The sequence below is a fragment of the Dasypus novemcinctus genome, chromosome 2 (genome assembly GCF_030445035.2).
Source record: "Dasypus novemcinctus isolate mDasNov1 chromosome 2, mDasNov1.1.hap2, whole genome shotgun sequence".
NCBI classification, from domain to species: Eukaryota; Metazoa; Chordata; class Mammalia; order Cingulata; family Dasypodidae; genus Dasypus; species Dasypus novemcinctus.
The window spans coordinates 142,329,157-142,344,802 of NC_080674.1; the positions used below are offsets into that span (position 1 = coordinate 142,329,157).

General features: G+C 36.4%; 1 protein-coding gene and 1 non-coding gene across 7 annotated transcripts in view; one reads left to right on the forward strand and one right to left on the reverse strand.

Annotated features, from left to right (window-relative positions):
* The window catches only part of DDX46 (DEAD-box helicase 46), a 77,201-nt gene extending 62,164 nt beyond the window's left edge, over window positions 1-15,037 (forward strand). For 2 of the 6 annotated variants that reach the window (XR_011646584.1, XR_011646585.1), the window contains exons 19-23: window positions 3,596-3,776; window positions 7,659-7,877; window positions 8,210-8,354; window positions 11,431-11,504; window positions 13,085-15,037. Coding sequence is in view for 4 of the 6 variants with exons in the window: in XM_058279032.1 (XP_058135015.1) it covers window positions 3,596-3,772; window positions 7,659-7,877; window positions 8,210-8,354; window positions 11,431-11,504; window positions 13,085-13,132 (663 nt within the window). In the remaining 2 variants the exon portion in view is untranslated. The remainder of the gene's footprint in view (window positions 1-3,595; window positions 3,777-7,658; window positions 7,878-8,209; window positions 8,355-11,430; window positions 11,505-13,084) is intronic. The other 4 variants (XM_058279032.1, XM_058279043.1, XM_023583917.3 and 1 more) reach the window with 2 other exon arrangements.
* LOC111759820 (small nucleolar RNA U13) lies at window positions 10,555-10,658 on the reverse strand. Its single transcript, XR_002793695.2, has one exon. It is a non-coding gene; the product is annotated as a small nucleolar RNA U13 (small nucleolar RNA).
* Window positions 15,038-15,646: the final 609 nt, after the last annotated feature.

The following is a 15,646-nucleotide window of genomic DNA, read 5'->3' on the forward strand; positions in this document are numbered from 1 at the left end:
TCTTTAAAAAGTGGCAGTTATAGAATATCCTTAATAATAATTGCCATCATTTATTGAGTGTTTACCGAGTAACAGGTATTGTGCCAAGTCTTTTACAGGGATTATTTCATTTACTCCTTCACAATAGCCATATGAGGTAGATATTCAGAGCATTGTCATTTTATAATTGAGGACACTGTGGCTTAGAGAAATAATAACTCTTTGAGGGTTACACAGCAAGAATGGGGAAGAACTGGTACTTGTATCCAGTCTGTTCTTATTTCAAATGAATTAAACTTTGTTTGACCTAGAAATTCTCCATAATGTTTGATCATAGAACTTTTTTTTTAACATACACCATTAAATCTTTGCTCAGAACACAATTTTCTAAGTCAGAAGTTCAGTCTTGTCATTTTAAGAAATGGAGGCCCAGAAAAAAATATTTGGTCTAGGACCACAGTGCTAGTTAAACACAGCCAAAACCAGAACCTAGGCCTACTATTAACTCTAGGTCATTTATTTCTATTATTTCTTTCTGTTATACCATATTGACTTAAAAGTCAGTGTTTTTTTATGTATACTGTGTAACTAATCAACCCAAAATTTAACAGGTAAAACAGTAAATGTTTATAATATTGCATGGTTCCTCAGGTTCAGGAAACCAGCAGCAGTTTAGCCAGGTAGTTCTGGTATAGGATTTTGTGGGGTTTCAGCAAAGCTGTTGGCCAGTGCTGCAGTCATCTGAAGGCTTGACTAGGTAGGGCTGGATGATTTGCTTCCAAAAGGGCTCACCCACTTTGATTTTGGTAGCATGCTTCAAGTCTTCACCACTCTGCTTGAGTGTCCTCAAGATGTGGCAAATGGCTTCCCATAGGAGTGACTCAAGTGAGAGAAAGCAAAGAAAAAACCCAGTGCCTATTATGACCTAGTTTCTGAAGTCACACACTGTTACTTCTACTTTATTCTGTGTCTTAGAAGCAAATACTAAATCCATCCCACACCCAAGAGGAGACTTCACATCTTGAAGGAAAGAGTATCAAAGAATTTTGGGCCATATTTTAAAACCACTATAGTCATCTTTTTTACATTACTTTTAACAATACTTTTTTAAAATTTCAATGAAATTTGTTGTTTGTTTCTGTGATTATTAAAGTGTATATGATTTTTGTAAAAAATAGAATAATGCCAGTGTGCATAAAGTCAAAACTTTATTCTAAAGTTACTCCTATGAACTAGTACTGTACATATTCCCCATTCCTGGTTTTATGTATTTGTTTAGATTTTAATACAATACATGCTTGTTTAATTTAAAACACTTTTTACTCAGTTAAATGTTGGGTTAAAACTAGTTTTGATAACTAAAACCCCTTCTTAAAGATACTAAATGTTTTAAAAAGAAGCTTCTGGGAAACGGACTTGGCCCAATGGCTAGGACGTCCGCCTACCACATGGGAGGTCCGTGGTTCAAACCCCGGGCCTCCTTGACCCATGTGGCACTGGCCCATGCACAGTGGTGATGCGCGCAAGGAGTGCCCTGCCACGTAGGGTGTCCCCCACATAGGGGAGCCCCACGTGCAAGGAGCGCGCCCTGTAAGGAGAGCTGCCCAGCGCGAAAGAAAGTTCAGCCTGCCCAGGAATGGCAGGTCACACATGAGAGCTGACACAAAAAGATGACGCAACAAAAAGAAACAGATTCCCTGTACCGCTGATAAGGATAGAAGCAGTCACAGAAGAACACACAGCAAATGGACACAGAGAGCAGACAACTGGGGTGGAGGGAAAGGGAAAGAAATAAATAAAAAATAAATCTTTAAAAAAAAAGACCAGGAATACATAACATTTTACCATTATGTTACTGATCAAAGGGATGAGTTTTCTGTCTTGTGTGCTCAAATGACCAATTCCTGAGACACTGGGATTTCAAAGAGAGAAAGAGCACACAACAAGGAAATCAGATACCTATCAGCCCCTAGTTTAAGGAGTTTAGGGTTTTCTGGATTCAAATGAGGAGAGGTTGAGTTGTTACCATTACAATAACAAGTATGAACAAGGCTAAAATAACCATTACAATAACGAGTATAATGTAGTCAGCAGTTACAATTACTTGTATCAATATATTACCATTGTATACCTACATACACTATTTTGCCATTCCCCTTGAGAGTTACTGACCATATTTTCAGTTGTCCACCAGCCTTGAGTTATTGCCCTTAACCTTTTTTCATTGCAGTATAATTTGACCTCAAGGCCTGCACTGTGGGAGAATTTTCCTGCATCATATTGGCTGTCTTTTTTTTTTTTTTTTTTTTTTAAGATTATGGGGCCTGAGTGTTTTCATAGACAGAAGAGAAGAAACAAGAAGATCTCTTCACACAAGGCAGAAATAGCTGACACTCCATTTCTGCCTCTGTAGCAGCAGGATAGAACTGCCTTGGACAAAATGATGCTGCTTCTGAAATAAAGCAGAAACACTGCAAATAACCCTTCTCAAACTTCCATCATCTGTTGCCTTTAACATCTAACTAGATAGCATATTGCTCTGTAATTATAATATGGAAATATCTATGAACAAAATAGAGTTTTTGGCAGATGCCTAGGAAAGAATGGTGTCAGTCAAGTCATCAAAGGTTTGAAGCCACAGCATCAGCGTGGCAGGGCTGTGTTGTGTTTGGAGGTAAATATCCACAATCCATTCATCCCTTTAATTTAGTGCCTGATTCACCAACTGGATAGTTGTCTCCTCCTTAAATTCTTCTTAGTAGATTTTGATTTCACACATCACCCCATAACCTCCTGAAATGCCAGTGACTTTGATAGTTGTAGCTGGAGGAAACTTTTCTTGGAAAATTTTTGTCACTTGAGCTCCTCATGTCTGAGAGGTAAACATCTGATGCCCAGAGTGGAGAAGAGAAAGGCCTGGGATCCTATGGTGCAGAGGCCCTGCTGGCAGCCTGCCACCTGAGGTCACCGTGGCTGAGCCAGAGAAAGACACACTCTGGCACTGGTGAAGCCACAGGCCCTCATGACCCTATTCATCAGCTGCTTTTTTTTTAATATGTATATTTTTATTAAAATAGTTGTGAGCTTATCAAACAATCACACAATGTGTGGAATTTTCATACATCACTTCTCCACCAACACCTTGCATTGTTGTGGAACGTTTGTTACAGGTTATGAAAGAGCATCATCAGACTATTCCTGCAAACTACAGTCCATAGCTTACATCTGGTATATTTTTTCCATACAACCCCTATTATTACCGTGTATTAGTGTTGTACATTTGTTATATAGTTCATTAGAAAATACTCTCAGTAGTGTTAACCACAGTCCATTATCCACCACATGGTTCATAGTCCTGTGCCTTGTACAGTCTGTCAGTCTGTACAGTTTGTTCTCTGCCCCATTCACCATAGACAACTGGGTTTTTTTATTTTTAAGAAATGTGTAGTCCTCAACGGATAGGTGGTAAATATTCCTGTTTATCTGCATGCTTGCATCAACATAAACATAACTCTTGATTCTAGCCTTTTGGTGGAAATATTTTTTATTAGTTTGTATTGCTATGCCTAAATTGCTATGTCTAATGCAGTTCTTTCTTGCATTTTCCTTGGTCTAGATTGATGAGCAAATTGAAAGCATGTTTAATTCAAAGAAGAGAGTTAAGGATATGGCTGCTCCTGGGACATCCAGTGTTCCTGTTCCAACTGCAGGAAATGCTGAGAAATTAGAAATTGCCAAGAGATTGGCTCTGAGAATAAATGCTCAAAAGAATTTGGGCATCGAGTCTCAGGTATTAAGTAACTTGTTCCAAGTCTTAGTTAATATTTTATAAGTTCCATGTTTTAAATGCTTTTTAGGAATTATGTCATGTACAAGTAAATGAGAAGTTGTCCTAGACATACAGTTTGTGAGAACTTAACATTATTCTGAATACAGAATTCTTTGATTATTGCATTTGCATGGTTTGCTAGTGGGTTGACTGAAGTAAAGTATTAATGCTTATTCTGGAATACCAGTGAATCATTGTGTATCAATCATAATATTCTGGTTGATATTACTAAAATGTGAAAAAAACAACTCTCTTTAATATTTTTATTCTCTTTCTTGTTCTCCTTTTATTGAGTGGATTATTGGGCATACAAACAATTCCCTGGAAGTACAAACATCGTAGTTATATGACTCAATTTACCATGGGTTTAACCAGAAGAGAAATGTGTTTTCTGAACATTTAATATTCTGTCTTTTTCTCAGAAGCCTTTTGTTAACTTAATTTTTAACTATGGGTAAATTTTCGTAGCATTCCCTAGAATACTTTATTAATTTCAGCAGTTTTCTGAAGATTTTAAATGAGTCATTTACTTATAACTTTTTGAATGTTGGGTTGGGACATGGGTAAAGGGGGAACTCAGAGGGTAGTGGTACGAAGATTCTAATTCCAAGAAAACTCCTAGGAGCCACGAAGTATGTAAATGATTTTGGAAATATTGTATATATCTGATATCAAAAGTTAATTATCCAAGGCACATCTCTTATCCAGGAGAATTTTTCTTTTATTAGAGCAGTTGTAGGTTTGTAGAAAAAACATGCAGAAAGTAGAGTTTCTGCATACTCTCCTCTTACCCACACAGTATCCCTATTAATATATCATATTAGTGACACTTTGTTAAAACTGATGAAAAAATGTTATTTTAATTTTGCTATAAATTTAGTCTACTGTTTATATTAAGGTTCACTCTTTGTGCTGTATACTTTTATACATGTGTGTATTTATGTGTGGTAACATATACAACCTAAAATTTCCCTTTTTCATCCCTTTCCAAGTATGCAATTCAGTGGTGTTCATTAGAGTTCCAGAGTTGTGCCTCCATCACTATCATCCATTGCTAAAACATTTCTATTACCCCAAACAAAAACTCCATACCAATTAAACATTAATTCCACATTGTCCTACCGCACCCAAACCCTGCTAACCTGTATTCTAGTTTCTAACTATGAATTTGCATACTCTGCTTATTTCATACAAGTGATATTGTACAGTATTTGTCCTTTCATCTTCAATGTCTATCCATTCTGTAGCATGTGTTAGAACTTTATTCCTTTTTATGGCCGAATAATATTCCATTGTATGTGTATACCACATTTTGTTTATCCATTCTTCTATTGATCGACAATGGGTTACTTCCAACTTTTGGCAGTTGTGAATAATGCCACTATGAACATTGGTATACAAATGTTGTTCAAGTCCCTGCTTTCACTTCTTTTGGTTTTATACCTATAAGTGGGATTGCCAGGTCTTACGGTAACTCTTAACTCTGAAGAATCACCAAACTGTTTTTCATAGTACCTGTGCCATCATTTTACATTCCCTCCAACTCTCTACATCTCTAAAATTTATTTTCCATTTTTTTTCTCCCACCCCCCTTGCCGGTTGCTCACTGTCTGTTCTCTGTGTCCATTCGCTGCACATTCTTCTGTGTCTGCTTGTCTCCCTTCGTTGCGTCATCTTGCTATGCCAGCTCTCCGTGCTCCCCGGCGTGGGATGTCAGTTCTCCTTGGGCCTGGGCTGTCAGCTCTCCATGGTTGCAGGCCAGCCTGCCTTCACAAGGAGGCCCTGGGACGCAAACCCAGGGCGTCCTGTATGGTAGACGGGAGCCCAGTCATTTGAGCCACATCTGCTTCCCTATTTTCCATTTTTTTTTAACAGTAGCCATTCTAGTGGGTGTGAGAGGGTATCTCATTGTGGGTTTTGTTGTTGGTTTTTTGTTTTTGTTTTTCTCTTATTGTGGTTTTAGATTTGCATTTCCCTGATGGCTAATGTCCTTGAGCATCTTTGTATCTTTTCATGTATTTATTGGCGATTTTTTTGAGAAATGGCTGTTCAAGTCTTTTTCCCATTTTCAAATTGGGTTGTTTGTCTTTTGTTGTTGAGTGTAGGAGTTCTTTATATATTCTATATATTAAACTCCTGTCAGATTGATGGTTTCCAAATACTTTCTCCCATTCTACTTTCTTGATAAGTCCTTTAATAAGAAAGTTTTATATTTTTATGAAGTCCCATTTATCTTTTTTTCATTTGTTGCTTGTGCTTTGGTATAAAATCTGTGAAACCACTGTCTAGTATAAGGTCCAGTAGATATTTGTTTCCCTGTGTTTTCTTCTAGAAGCTTTATAGTTTCAGTCTTATATTTATATTTTTGATCAATTTCGAGTTAATTTTTGAATATGGTGTGAGGTAAGAGCCCATCTTCATTCTTTTGCATATGACTGTCCTCTTCTCCCAGCACCATTTGTTGAAGAAACTCCTCTTTCCCCACTAAGAAGACTTGGCACAGATCAATTGACTATAGGTGTAAAGGTTTGTTTCTGAATGCTCAGTTTGATTCCATTGGTCCATGCTTGTCCTTGTTCCAGTACCATGCTGTTTTGATACTGTAGCTTTGTAATAAGTTTTAATATAGGAAATATGAGCCCTCCAACTTTGTTTTTGCTTTTCAAGATGGTTTTGGCTATTAAGGCCCACTTACCCTTCTATATGAGTGTTTTATTTATTTATTTATATATTTGAGTTACCCAGCATCAGTTGGGCATTGAACCCAGGACCTTGTATGTGGGAAACCAGTGCTCAGTCAGTGACCACTTTGGCTTCCCTGAGGTGTTTTTTATCATTTGTTTTGCTGGTTGTTTGTTTTTGTTTTTTTTAGGAGGCACTGGGAACCCAACCAGGGACCTCCCATGTGAAGGCGAGTGCTCAATTGCTTGAGCCCACATCTGCACCCCCTAGATGAGTTTGATGTTTGGCTTTTCCATTTCTGCAAAGAAGTCTGTTGGAATTTTGGAATTGTGTTACATCTGTATATCACTTTGGATAAAAATGGCATCTTAACAATAGTTTGTCTTCCAATCCATGAACACAGAATGTCCTTCCATTTATTTAGGTCTCCTTTAATTTCTTTCAGCAGTGTTTTATAGTTTTCTGTGTTTTCTATATACAGATCCTTTACATCCTTGGTTAAGTTTATTCCTAGATATTTGATTCTTCTTATTGCTATTGTAAATGAAATTTCTTTCTTGATTTTCTCTTTGGGTTGTTCACTGCTAGTGTATTGAAACACCACTGATTTTTGTTGGTTTCCTTTGTACCCTACCACTTTGTTGAGTTTGTTTATTAGCTCTAGTAACTCTGTTGTGTAGTTTTCAGGATTCCTTGTGTATAAGATTGTGTCATCTGCAAATAGGGAAAGTTTTACTTCTTCTTTTCCTATTTGGTGCCGTTTATTTCTTCCAAAGAGTACAATGTTGAATAACCATGGTGACTGTGGGCATCTTTGTCTTGTTCCTAACCTTAAGAGGAAAGCTTACAGACTTTCACCATTGAGTGTGATGTTAGATGTGGGTTTTTCATATATGTCCTTTTTCATGTTGAGTATCCAGTAAAAGCTTTAATAAAGAGTTGTACGTTCTTCAGTTTTATCATCAAGGGTAAGGTAAATACATTATCAAGGTATAAATAAATATTACTAAGTTGCACAAAGGGGTAGGACTCTGCATTAGAAAGATATATTTCGTTGTTATTTTTTATTTTTGTTTTAACAAAGTTAGTGGTATTCCAGGGAATAATTTGCAGTGTTGTCCTTTCTGCCCTCGTTTGAGATTTGACTGTAGGTGTTGTTTAACTGCAGGATGTTATGCAGCAGGCAACCAATGCAATTCTCAGAGGTGGCACTATTCTGGCTCCCACTGTGTCTGCAAAAACCATCGCAGAGCAGCTTGCTGAAAAGATCAACGCCAAGCTTAATTATGTGCCTTTAGAGAAACAAGAAGAGGAGAGACAGGATGGTGGACAGAATGAATCTTTTAAGAGATATGAGGAAGAATTAGAGATCAATGACTTCCCACAGGCAAGTAACAGTTTCAAATCATTATTCTTGTGAAGTAGAAACTCTTGCTTCTTTAGGAGCAAAAATTCCTTCCTTAAAATCCCTAAAGACAAACAAAATCCATAAATATTTTAATAGCTTATGCAATTTCTATCTAAATGAGGGAGACAATAGAAATTTTGTTTTTATGAATGTGTTCTAAGTACATTAGGTCTTAAGTGAACATCAGTGTAGTTACATATTCATTACAATCTTAATATTGACCATAATATGAATTAGCCAAGCTATTCTTTGTCATCACCCTGTTTTTTATCTGGCTATGATGTGATTTTTCTTCACCTTTTCCTTCTTAGACTGCTAGGTGGAAAGTTACCTCTAAGGAAGCTCTGCAGAGAATCAGTGAATATTCTGAAGCTGCCATTACAATCAGAGGAACATACTTCCCTCCTGGCAAAGAACCCAAGGAAGGAGAGCGGAAAATTTACTTGGCAATTGAAAGTATGTATTGTTCTCTTTCAATCTTGAGTTGGATTAAAGTTGATGTTGATGTAATAGATGCAGAGAGAATAAATATGAGGGCAAGTCTAGAGCGGACTGAAAGTAAGGAACATCTGTTAAGAGATTCATATATCATTTGTCTTTAGAGTTCATCTATGTTATCATGTTCTGTTTTATGGCTAAATAAATAATGCTGCTCTGAACGACAGTATGCAATTATCTTTTCATGTCCTTCTCAGGTCTTTTTTGACCATCTGACCAATCTTGGACGTTGTACATCGCTTTCTGCATTCCTAAGAATATGTGGGAGGTTTTCAAAGCCCTGCTTCCACCTAGTTTCTCATTTCCCTGTCTTACCTCTCATGTTTTTTGTTTTGTCTGTTGCTTGACCCAGCTACTATCCCTTGTTCTGGGTGATTGTGGCTACTGTATTTTCCTTTCAGTGTTTTTGACAAACATTCCCCAGGTTGCCTTAGTCCTAAGAGGATTCCAAGTCAGGTGAAATAAAGGTGAACTCTTTGTACTGGTCCTTCAGGGAACCACTTGGCATGTGAAAACAAACAACTGTAGTTCTTTGAATATAAGGTCCATTTTGCTCCCTCTCATACTACAAATGTGTATCAGGAATTTGGGCTGTTGTTTTCTAGGCCATCACTGAACTCAGGAGTTGGGGATGAGATAAGGGTAAGCTAAAATACTGTAAAGCACTTTTCCCAAGATTCAGCTGTTTTGTCCTTAAGTAAGCATTTCAAGTGGTTGTTATAATCTTTTGATGAGTTTCTAGAGTTCTGACAAAGTTGATTGTTGGTTTTTCTCAGTTCATTTGGTGATTTTATGGAAGGGAGGGGTTTTGGACTTCCCTACTCTGCCATTTTCACTGATGTCACTGTCACTACTGGGCTTTTTAAATTAATGATGAATGATTGTAACAAAGGTAAAACTCAGATCCAACCTTTTGTTTTCCATGTTATTGTTAATTTATCACTGTTGTATCAGTAAGAATTATACATATTTAAATGGTGTACAGAGCTGGTAGGTTCAGAATTAGAAGAAGTACATTTTTACATCTATGTTTGTGATTTTGAGAAGCAGACAACTATCTCAGGTTTCAAAATGGCACCCTTTTATGTTTTGTTTTTTTAAATTTATTTTTCTCTCCTTTGCCCCTCCTCCCCATTGTTTGCTCACTGTGTCCTGTGTCCATTGGCTGTGTGTTCTTCTTTGTCCGCTCGCGTTCTTGTCAGGCAGCACCAGGAATCCGTGTCTCTTTTTTGTTGTGTCATCTTGCTGCGTCAGCTCTCCATGTGTGCAGTGCCACTCCTGGGCAGGCTGTGCTTTTTTCACACAGGGCTGCTCTTCTTGTAGGGTGCACTCCTTGTGCATGGGGTACTCCTACGTGGGGGTTCCCCTGCATGGCACGGCACTCTTTGCACACAGCAGCACTGCACATGAGCCAGCTTACCACATGGGTCAGAAGGCCCTGGGGATCGAACCCTAGACCCTCCATGTGGTAGACGGACGCTCTCAGTTGAGCCATAATGCTTCTTTTTTATGTATTTTTAAAAGCTTTTGGTCTGCAATGAATCACTGTGTTTATAAATCATATGATGGTACTCCTTAATACATGGTAAAACGGGGGTTGCTAGCTCTTGGGTCTTGAAGCAAAGATAATTAAATGTAACTTCTGTACTTGGAGAGATCTCCATTACTCCTGTGTCCATTAGGCTGGGGACACAAGGACACCTGGGGGAATCCGAATATAAAAACTTTTGGTATACATGGAGACCACCTTTTTTATCTATGCCTGAACATCATAGATGCCATTAAAGCAAAAGCAATATTTTTAAATAACTTTGCTATAAAAATGTAAATCACACTGATTGTTTGCTTTGACAGTGGATCCTTGAAGTAATTCATTTATTAAAGGTAGTTATGCTTATTTAGTATAATATAATTAAAATCTGATGTGGGCATATCAAAGTTCAGTTTGCATACAATTTTATCAGAAGACATCTACCATACTACAAATTGAAGGTGAAGTGAGTATTTCCATTGTATACAGTCCACAGCTTCTGTTGACTTTTCCTTCCACAGAATAATTCTGTCTTTTCTCTCCACTGTCAAGTTGTTCTTAGGAAGTAACATCTGATTTCTATAATAATAAAAGTAGGGTTTTTTTTGGAAAATAAATTTTTTTTCACATCAGACGGGTAATGTGCCGACATGGTAACAAAGTTGGAGGGAGGCACACCTCACGCAAGCACATGAACACCCATTCATCATACTTATGAACCACCAAAGGATCTGGAAGATAATTCTTAAGAGTATTCTGGAGACATAATGGTGCTGAATAAGAGCTGGAGATGGTTAATTAGAATGATCTAATGCTTTTGAGGCCTATCACAGACTATGAGAGTTTTTTATTTGACCTTTTATTTTTTGAAAGTCCACCAAAACTCAGTTGATGCTGACCTAATGAAGATCGGTGTTGTTATCATGGAAGGACTGTGGTGACCTCTTTTACTAGATCTCTGATTGGAGGGACCGCACTAGCTGGCTTCTTGAGGGGGCTGTATGGCTCAGCATCTGTAGGCCTTCTACCAGGCAGAGGGAAGGAAAACATAAAGGACTTACATTCCTAGTAGCCTGTATAATACTTAAAACCTATCTTGTGATTCTCTGTTTACATGGGGAGAGTTCGTTTAAAGCAGACAGAAGTTGTTTTATGACTAATGAAAGGTAATGCCCCTTTTTATGGCAGCTTAAGAACATATGTAACCGATTGCCTAAAGAAGTTATATAATTTGAAAATGTAAACTGGTCCACATGGTCTGACACTAACTTATTAGGAAAACTACTTTTCCACTTAGATTCAGGTGAGAGTGTCTTTTCCCTTCTTTTTAAAATAGCATAAGAACATTAACAACAATAATAAGCTTCACACAACCTCATTCCAAGCAACATATTTTCCTCCTGAATTTTGTTCTGGTTGTAATTTCTTCACATCCACGCTAATACTTGTTAATACTCCAGTGTAATTCTAATAATATGAATATGTTTTCCACTCATTCTCCAGGTGCCAATGAATTGGCTGTGCAGAAAGCAAAGGCAGAAATCACCAGGCTCATAAAAGAAGAACTGATCCGACTGGTGAGTGAACACCTCAAGGGCTTATTTGTTTTGTTTTAATAAAGGTATTATTGAAGTATAACATATATACATAAAATTGCACATATCATAAACATACAGCACAATGAATTTTCACAAAGTAAGCAGAATGTAATCATTACCTAGATAAATAAACTAGAATATTTCCACTTTTCCAGAAGTCCCACACATGCCCCTCCTTGTCATAGTATGTCTTTCCCAAATGTAACCATATTCTGACTTTTTTTTTTAAACCCCCCCCCCCCCCGCCTTTGTGGCTTTTTGCATGCTGTCTACTCTCTGTGTCCATTCACTGCATGCTCTTCTGTATTTTTTTCTGTTTGTCTCCCTTTTCTGTTGCGTCACCTTGCTGAGTTGGCTCTCTGCAACGTCTGTGGGCAGAGCGGCACTTCACAGGCACTTCGCAGCGTGTAGGTGAGCCTGCCTTCACAAGGAGGCCCCGGGATGTGAACCCAGGGCCTCCCATATGGTAGCCTGGAGCCCAACTGATTGAGCCACAGCCGCTTCCTACCATATTCTGACTTTTAACACCATAGATAAATTTTTCTGTTTTTGAACTTAAATGGAATCAAATGCTGTGTGCTTTTTTTTCCCCTTATATCATTTGTTTCGCTCAATATTATTTTGAGGAGATTAATCCTGGGTTTTGCATGTAACAGTAATTAATTCATTTTCATGGTTGTGTAGTATTTAATTGAATGGTTTACATCACATTTATTTATCATTTAGACTTTAAGGTTATTCTGGCTTTCGGTTTTTGTGAGTAATACTGCTATGAACATTCTTCCATTTCTCTTTGATATAGGTTAGTTTTCTTTTCTCTTGGAAGTATATCTTGGGGTAGAAGCTGGGTATAGGGCATGTATAGTTTAAGTTAGTATTGCTAAACAGTTTTCCAGAGTAGTTATACCAGTTTATACTCCCACCGGCAGTGCATGAAAATTCCAGTTGCTTTACATCTTTGCCCACACATTGTGGTGTCAGTCTTTCTAAACTTAAGTAAGGACTTAATTTGATTTTGGAAAATATGGCCCTATATATAGACCACCTTTCCAAAGGTAAAGATACATCCCTGTGTCTTCAGTGCCTATTGAAGCTTGTAAACTCTGTACAATGTGTACATTAGGATGAAGACCCTTTAAATAGTGTTCATCTTATCTTTTCTCTAAGCATGTGTTTTTGAGGGCTTTTCTAAAATTCCCCTTACAGATCATTCTTTTGGGGGGGATAAAATGTTTAAAGAAAACAGGGTATATAAAACAAGAGGGAAGAGGAAAAACAGTCTATAAATGATGTGCTTAAGACTATTTCAAGAAATGATTAACAACCTTGTGCTTATGTATGTGTTACCACCTTTATGTAGGTTCAAAACATAATCAAGGAGCAACTGAGTGAACAAAGAGAAATAAGTTATTTATTCCTCAATACAATACAGTAGTGTTAGCATTTTTATTTTAAATATCTTAGAAATTTATAAGTTTTTAAAGGAAATAATCTTAAGTAGTGTATCTTTTTTGTTTTTGTTCTTTCTGACTATAACGAATTTTTTTCTTTTATTGCAGCAAAATTCATACCAACCAACAAATAAAGGAAGATACAAAGTCTTATAAACATCTGGAAAAAAACTTTTTATCTGTACTGGTCTATGATACATGTGTCAGTTGTTTGTAGTTTATAATGTATTGTAAATTAAGATTTTTAAAATTCTGTCTTGCTGATTTTTTAAATTCAAGAAACCAGTATTTGCTAAACAAATCTTCATTCAGTAAGTACCCCCACAAAGATCAAAGTATATTTAAAGCAGACCTGTTTTCAGAGTATGTTCTCCTTTAGGGTAAAACATAAATCAGTAAGTATATTTTAAATATCTGGATGATATTCCAGAGGTTAAAAAATTGAAATATTTGGAATTTCCAGTTAAGTTAATAAAGTACACCGTTGCCAAGGGGCTAGTCATCTTATACTCTTTCAATGAGATTATCATTTCCTGGGAAAAGGTAAAAGTCTCTGTTTAATTTTGTGTCCTCTTTTACCCCCTTGACCTTTTATCTTACTTGACTCAGTGGAACCATATGAACTGGATCTAAGAATGCTATAATAGAATTTTTACAACATGGTTTTGAGTTTTTGTTTCACTTTTTATCATCATAAATGGGCAGTAGTTGGAGTACTTTTGTTTTTGTACAATTAAATATTTTTTAGTATAAGAGTTTTTGCATTTTCTTACACTGCAAAGTTTTAGTTTTTATAACTTTTAAGTTTGCCTTGCATTCTCTTAACTCCATTCCTCACTACCAACTCTTTTTTTTTAAATCTTCCTTAAAAGTAAGTGATTTGTGGCCTGCAAGTAGTTAACATGAATCATTTTTCCCCTGAAAGTATTTGTTTTTGCTTTTGTACATATGGTATGTACGAACACCCAACTACTTTAATCTGGTTTTCCTTCAGGATTATTGAATAGGCTTTGAATTTTCTTTCATAAACAAATTTCAAGCATAATGCTATCCAGGTTTTGGACTTAGATTTCAACTTAACAGTTCACAATGAATCATATGTTGTATTTTTGAACCTTCAAAAATATTTCTTAATACTCTAAATTGTTATAATTGGATCACCTAATATTATTTTCCTAGTGTATTAGAACTTCATATTGTTTTCAATTCCTGGAAGGAGATTTTTCAGGAAATAAAATTTTTTCTTAAATTAAGAGACACAGTGATCCTTTGACTATTACTGACTTAGGAGTTTTTTTTAAAAAAAATCAAAGCATAATATAGCTGCTAAATCATTTTCTTAATTGTATGTTAAATGGCTAAAGTAGCAGAGAATATCAGTCAATTCTTCAACAAAAAGTTATCATTACTGAAAAACTAAGACATAACTGGAACTATTTTCAGATCGCTCACACAAACACTTTCTTTGGGGAAGAAAACAGACAAAACACATGTAACAACAGAACCAAATAAACCATTTACTTTAAAATTCCAGGCATCTTGAGCTCCTCTCTTTTTTTTTCACCCCAGTTTATTTATGTCCTTACTTTCATCATTCAGTGGGGTAGGTTTATTTTCCTTTGATAGAATATATGTCAATCCCACCTTTGTGACAATTGGTGCTCCTTTCAGTTAACTGGATCACTTTGAGATTCAGAGTTTTACATCGTTTTAGCATTACCTTTATGTTTGTATATCTAATTGTAATGAGCCACCATTTTGTTCTAAAATGAAGCACATTACTATGTTAGTACAGTTTTTAGTGTCACAGTGACACTTTGGTTTTTAAAATTTGGATGATGTACAGTTGTTGATTTGTTTTTAATGCAATATCAATTATTTACTCATGTTTTCTAAGTTCCTTATAAAATAAATTCAATCTGCATTTTCCTATAATTATCTTTGCTAAAATGTTTTCTCCTCTGCTTGAAAGTTCTCTAATTTTGTTTATATTGGTAGATGTGTGAGAGAAGCATACTCTGTCTTTATTAAAAAAAAAAATATAGCAACTTACTACCAAAACATTGTGGACCAATTCTATTCCAAGAATGTCTTCCTATAGAAGCTTATTAGTTTATTCTTTGGTATTCTTTGTATTTTGCGTAAGGCAAATAGGCTATAGAGAAGGCAATTAATAGGTATGCTCATGTGCCAGTTGGGGTTTTACCACAGTAACACTCTGTCTTACAAAATAGAGATATAAAATGATCAGGTAATAGCTAACTTCTCCCCAATTCCTTTTGGACACTCTATTATTTGACATGTTCATGTCTTACTGGTCTTGTTGGCATATACATTGTGTTCAGCTGGTAGGTCCAGTGTGCTTGTGACTTGGCAGATCCTTCTTTTGAGGCAAGGAACCCCCACTAAGTAAAAGGAGTTAAGTTTGTTAAGGAGAATCAGCCTTTATAATCCCATTAAGCCATCTGTAGGGTCTGCTTCTGAATACCACACCAGCATGTTAAGAATCACAAACTAGAAAACAAAACTCCAAATTTGTAACTTGGTTTTATCTGAACTCTTTTTGCTATGGTGCAGTGCTTTGCCTTGTAAAACTGTCAGCTAAGGTCATTTAGTGACAGTTAATATAGTGCTTATTCAAGATAAGAGCTGGGAGAAATGGGAGTTGAA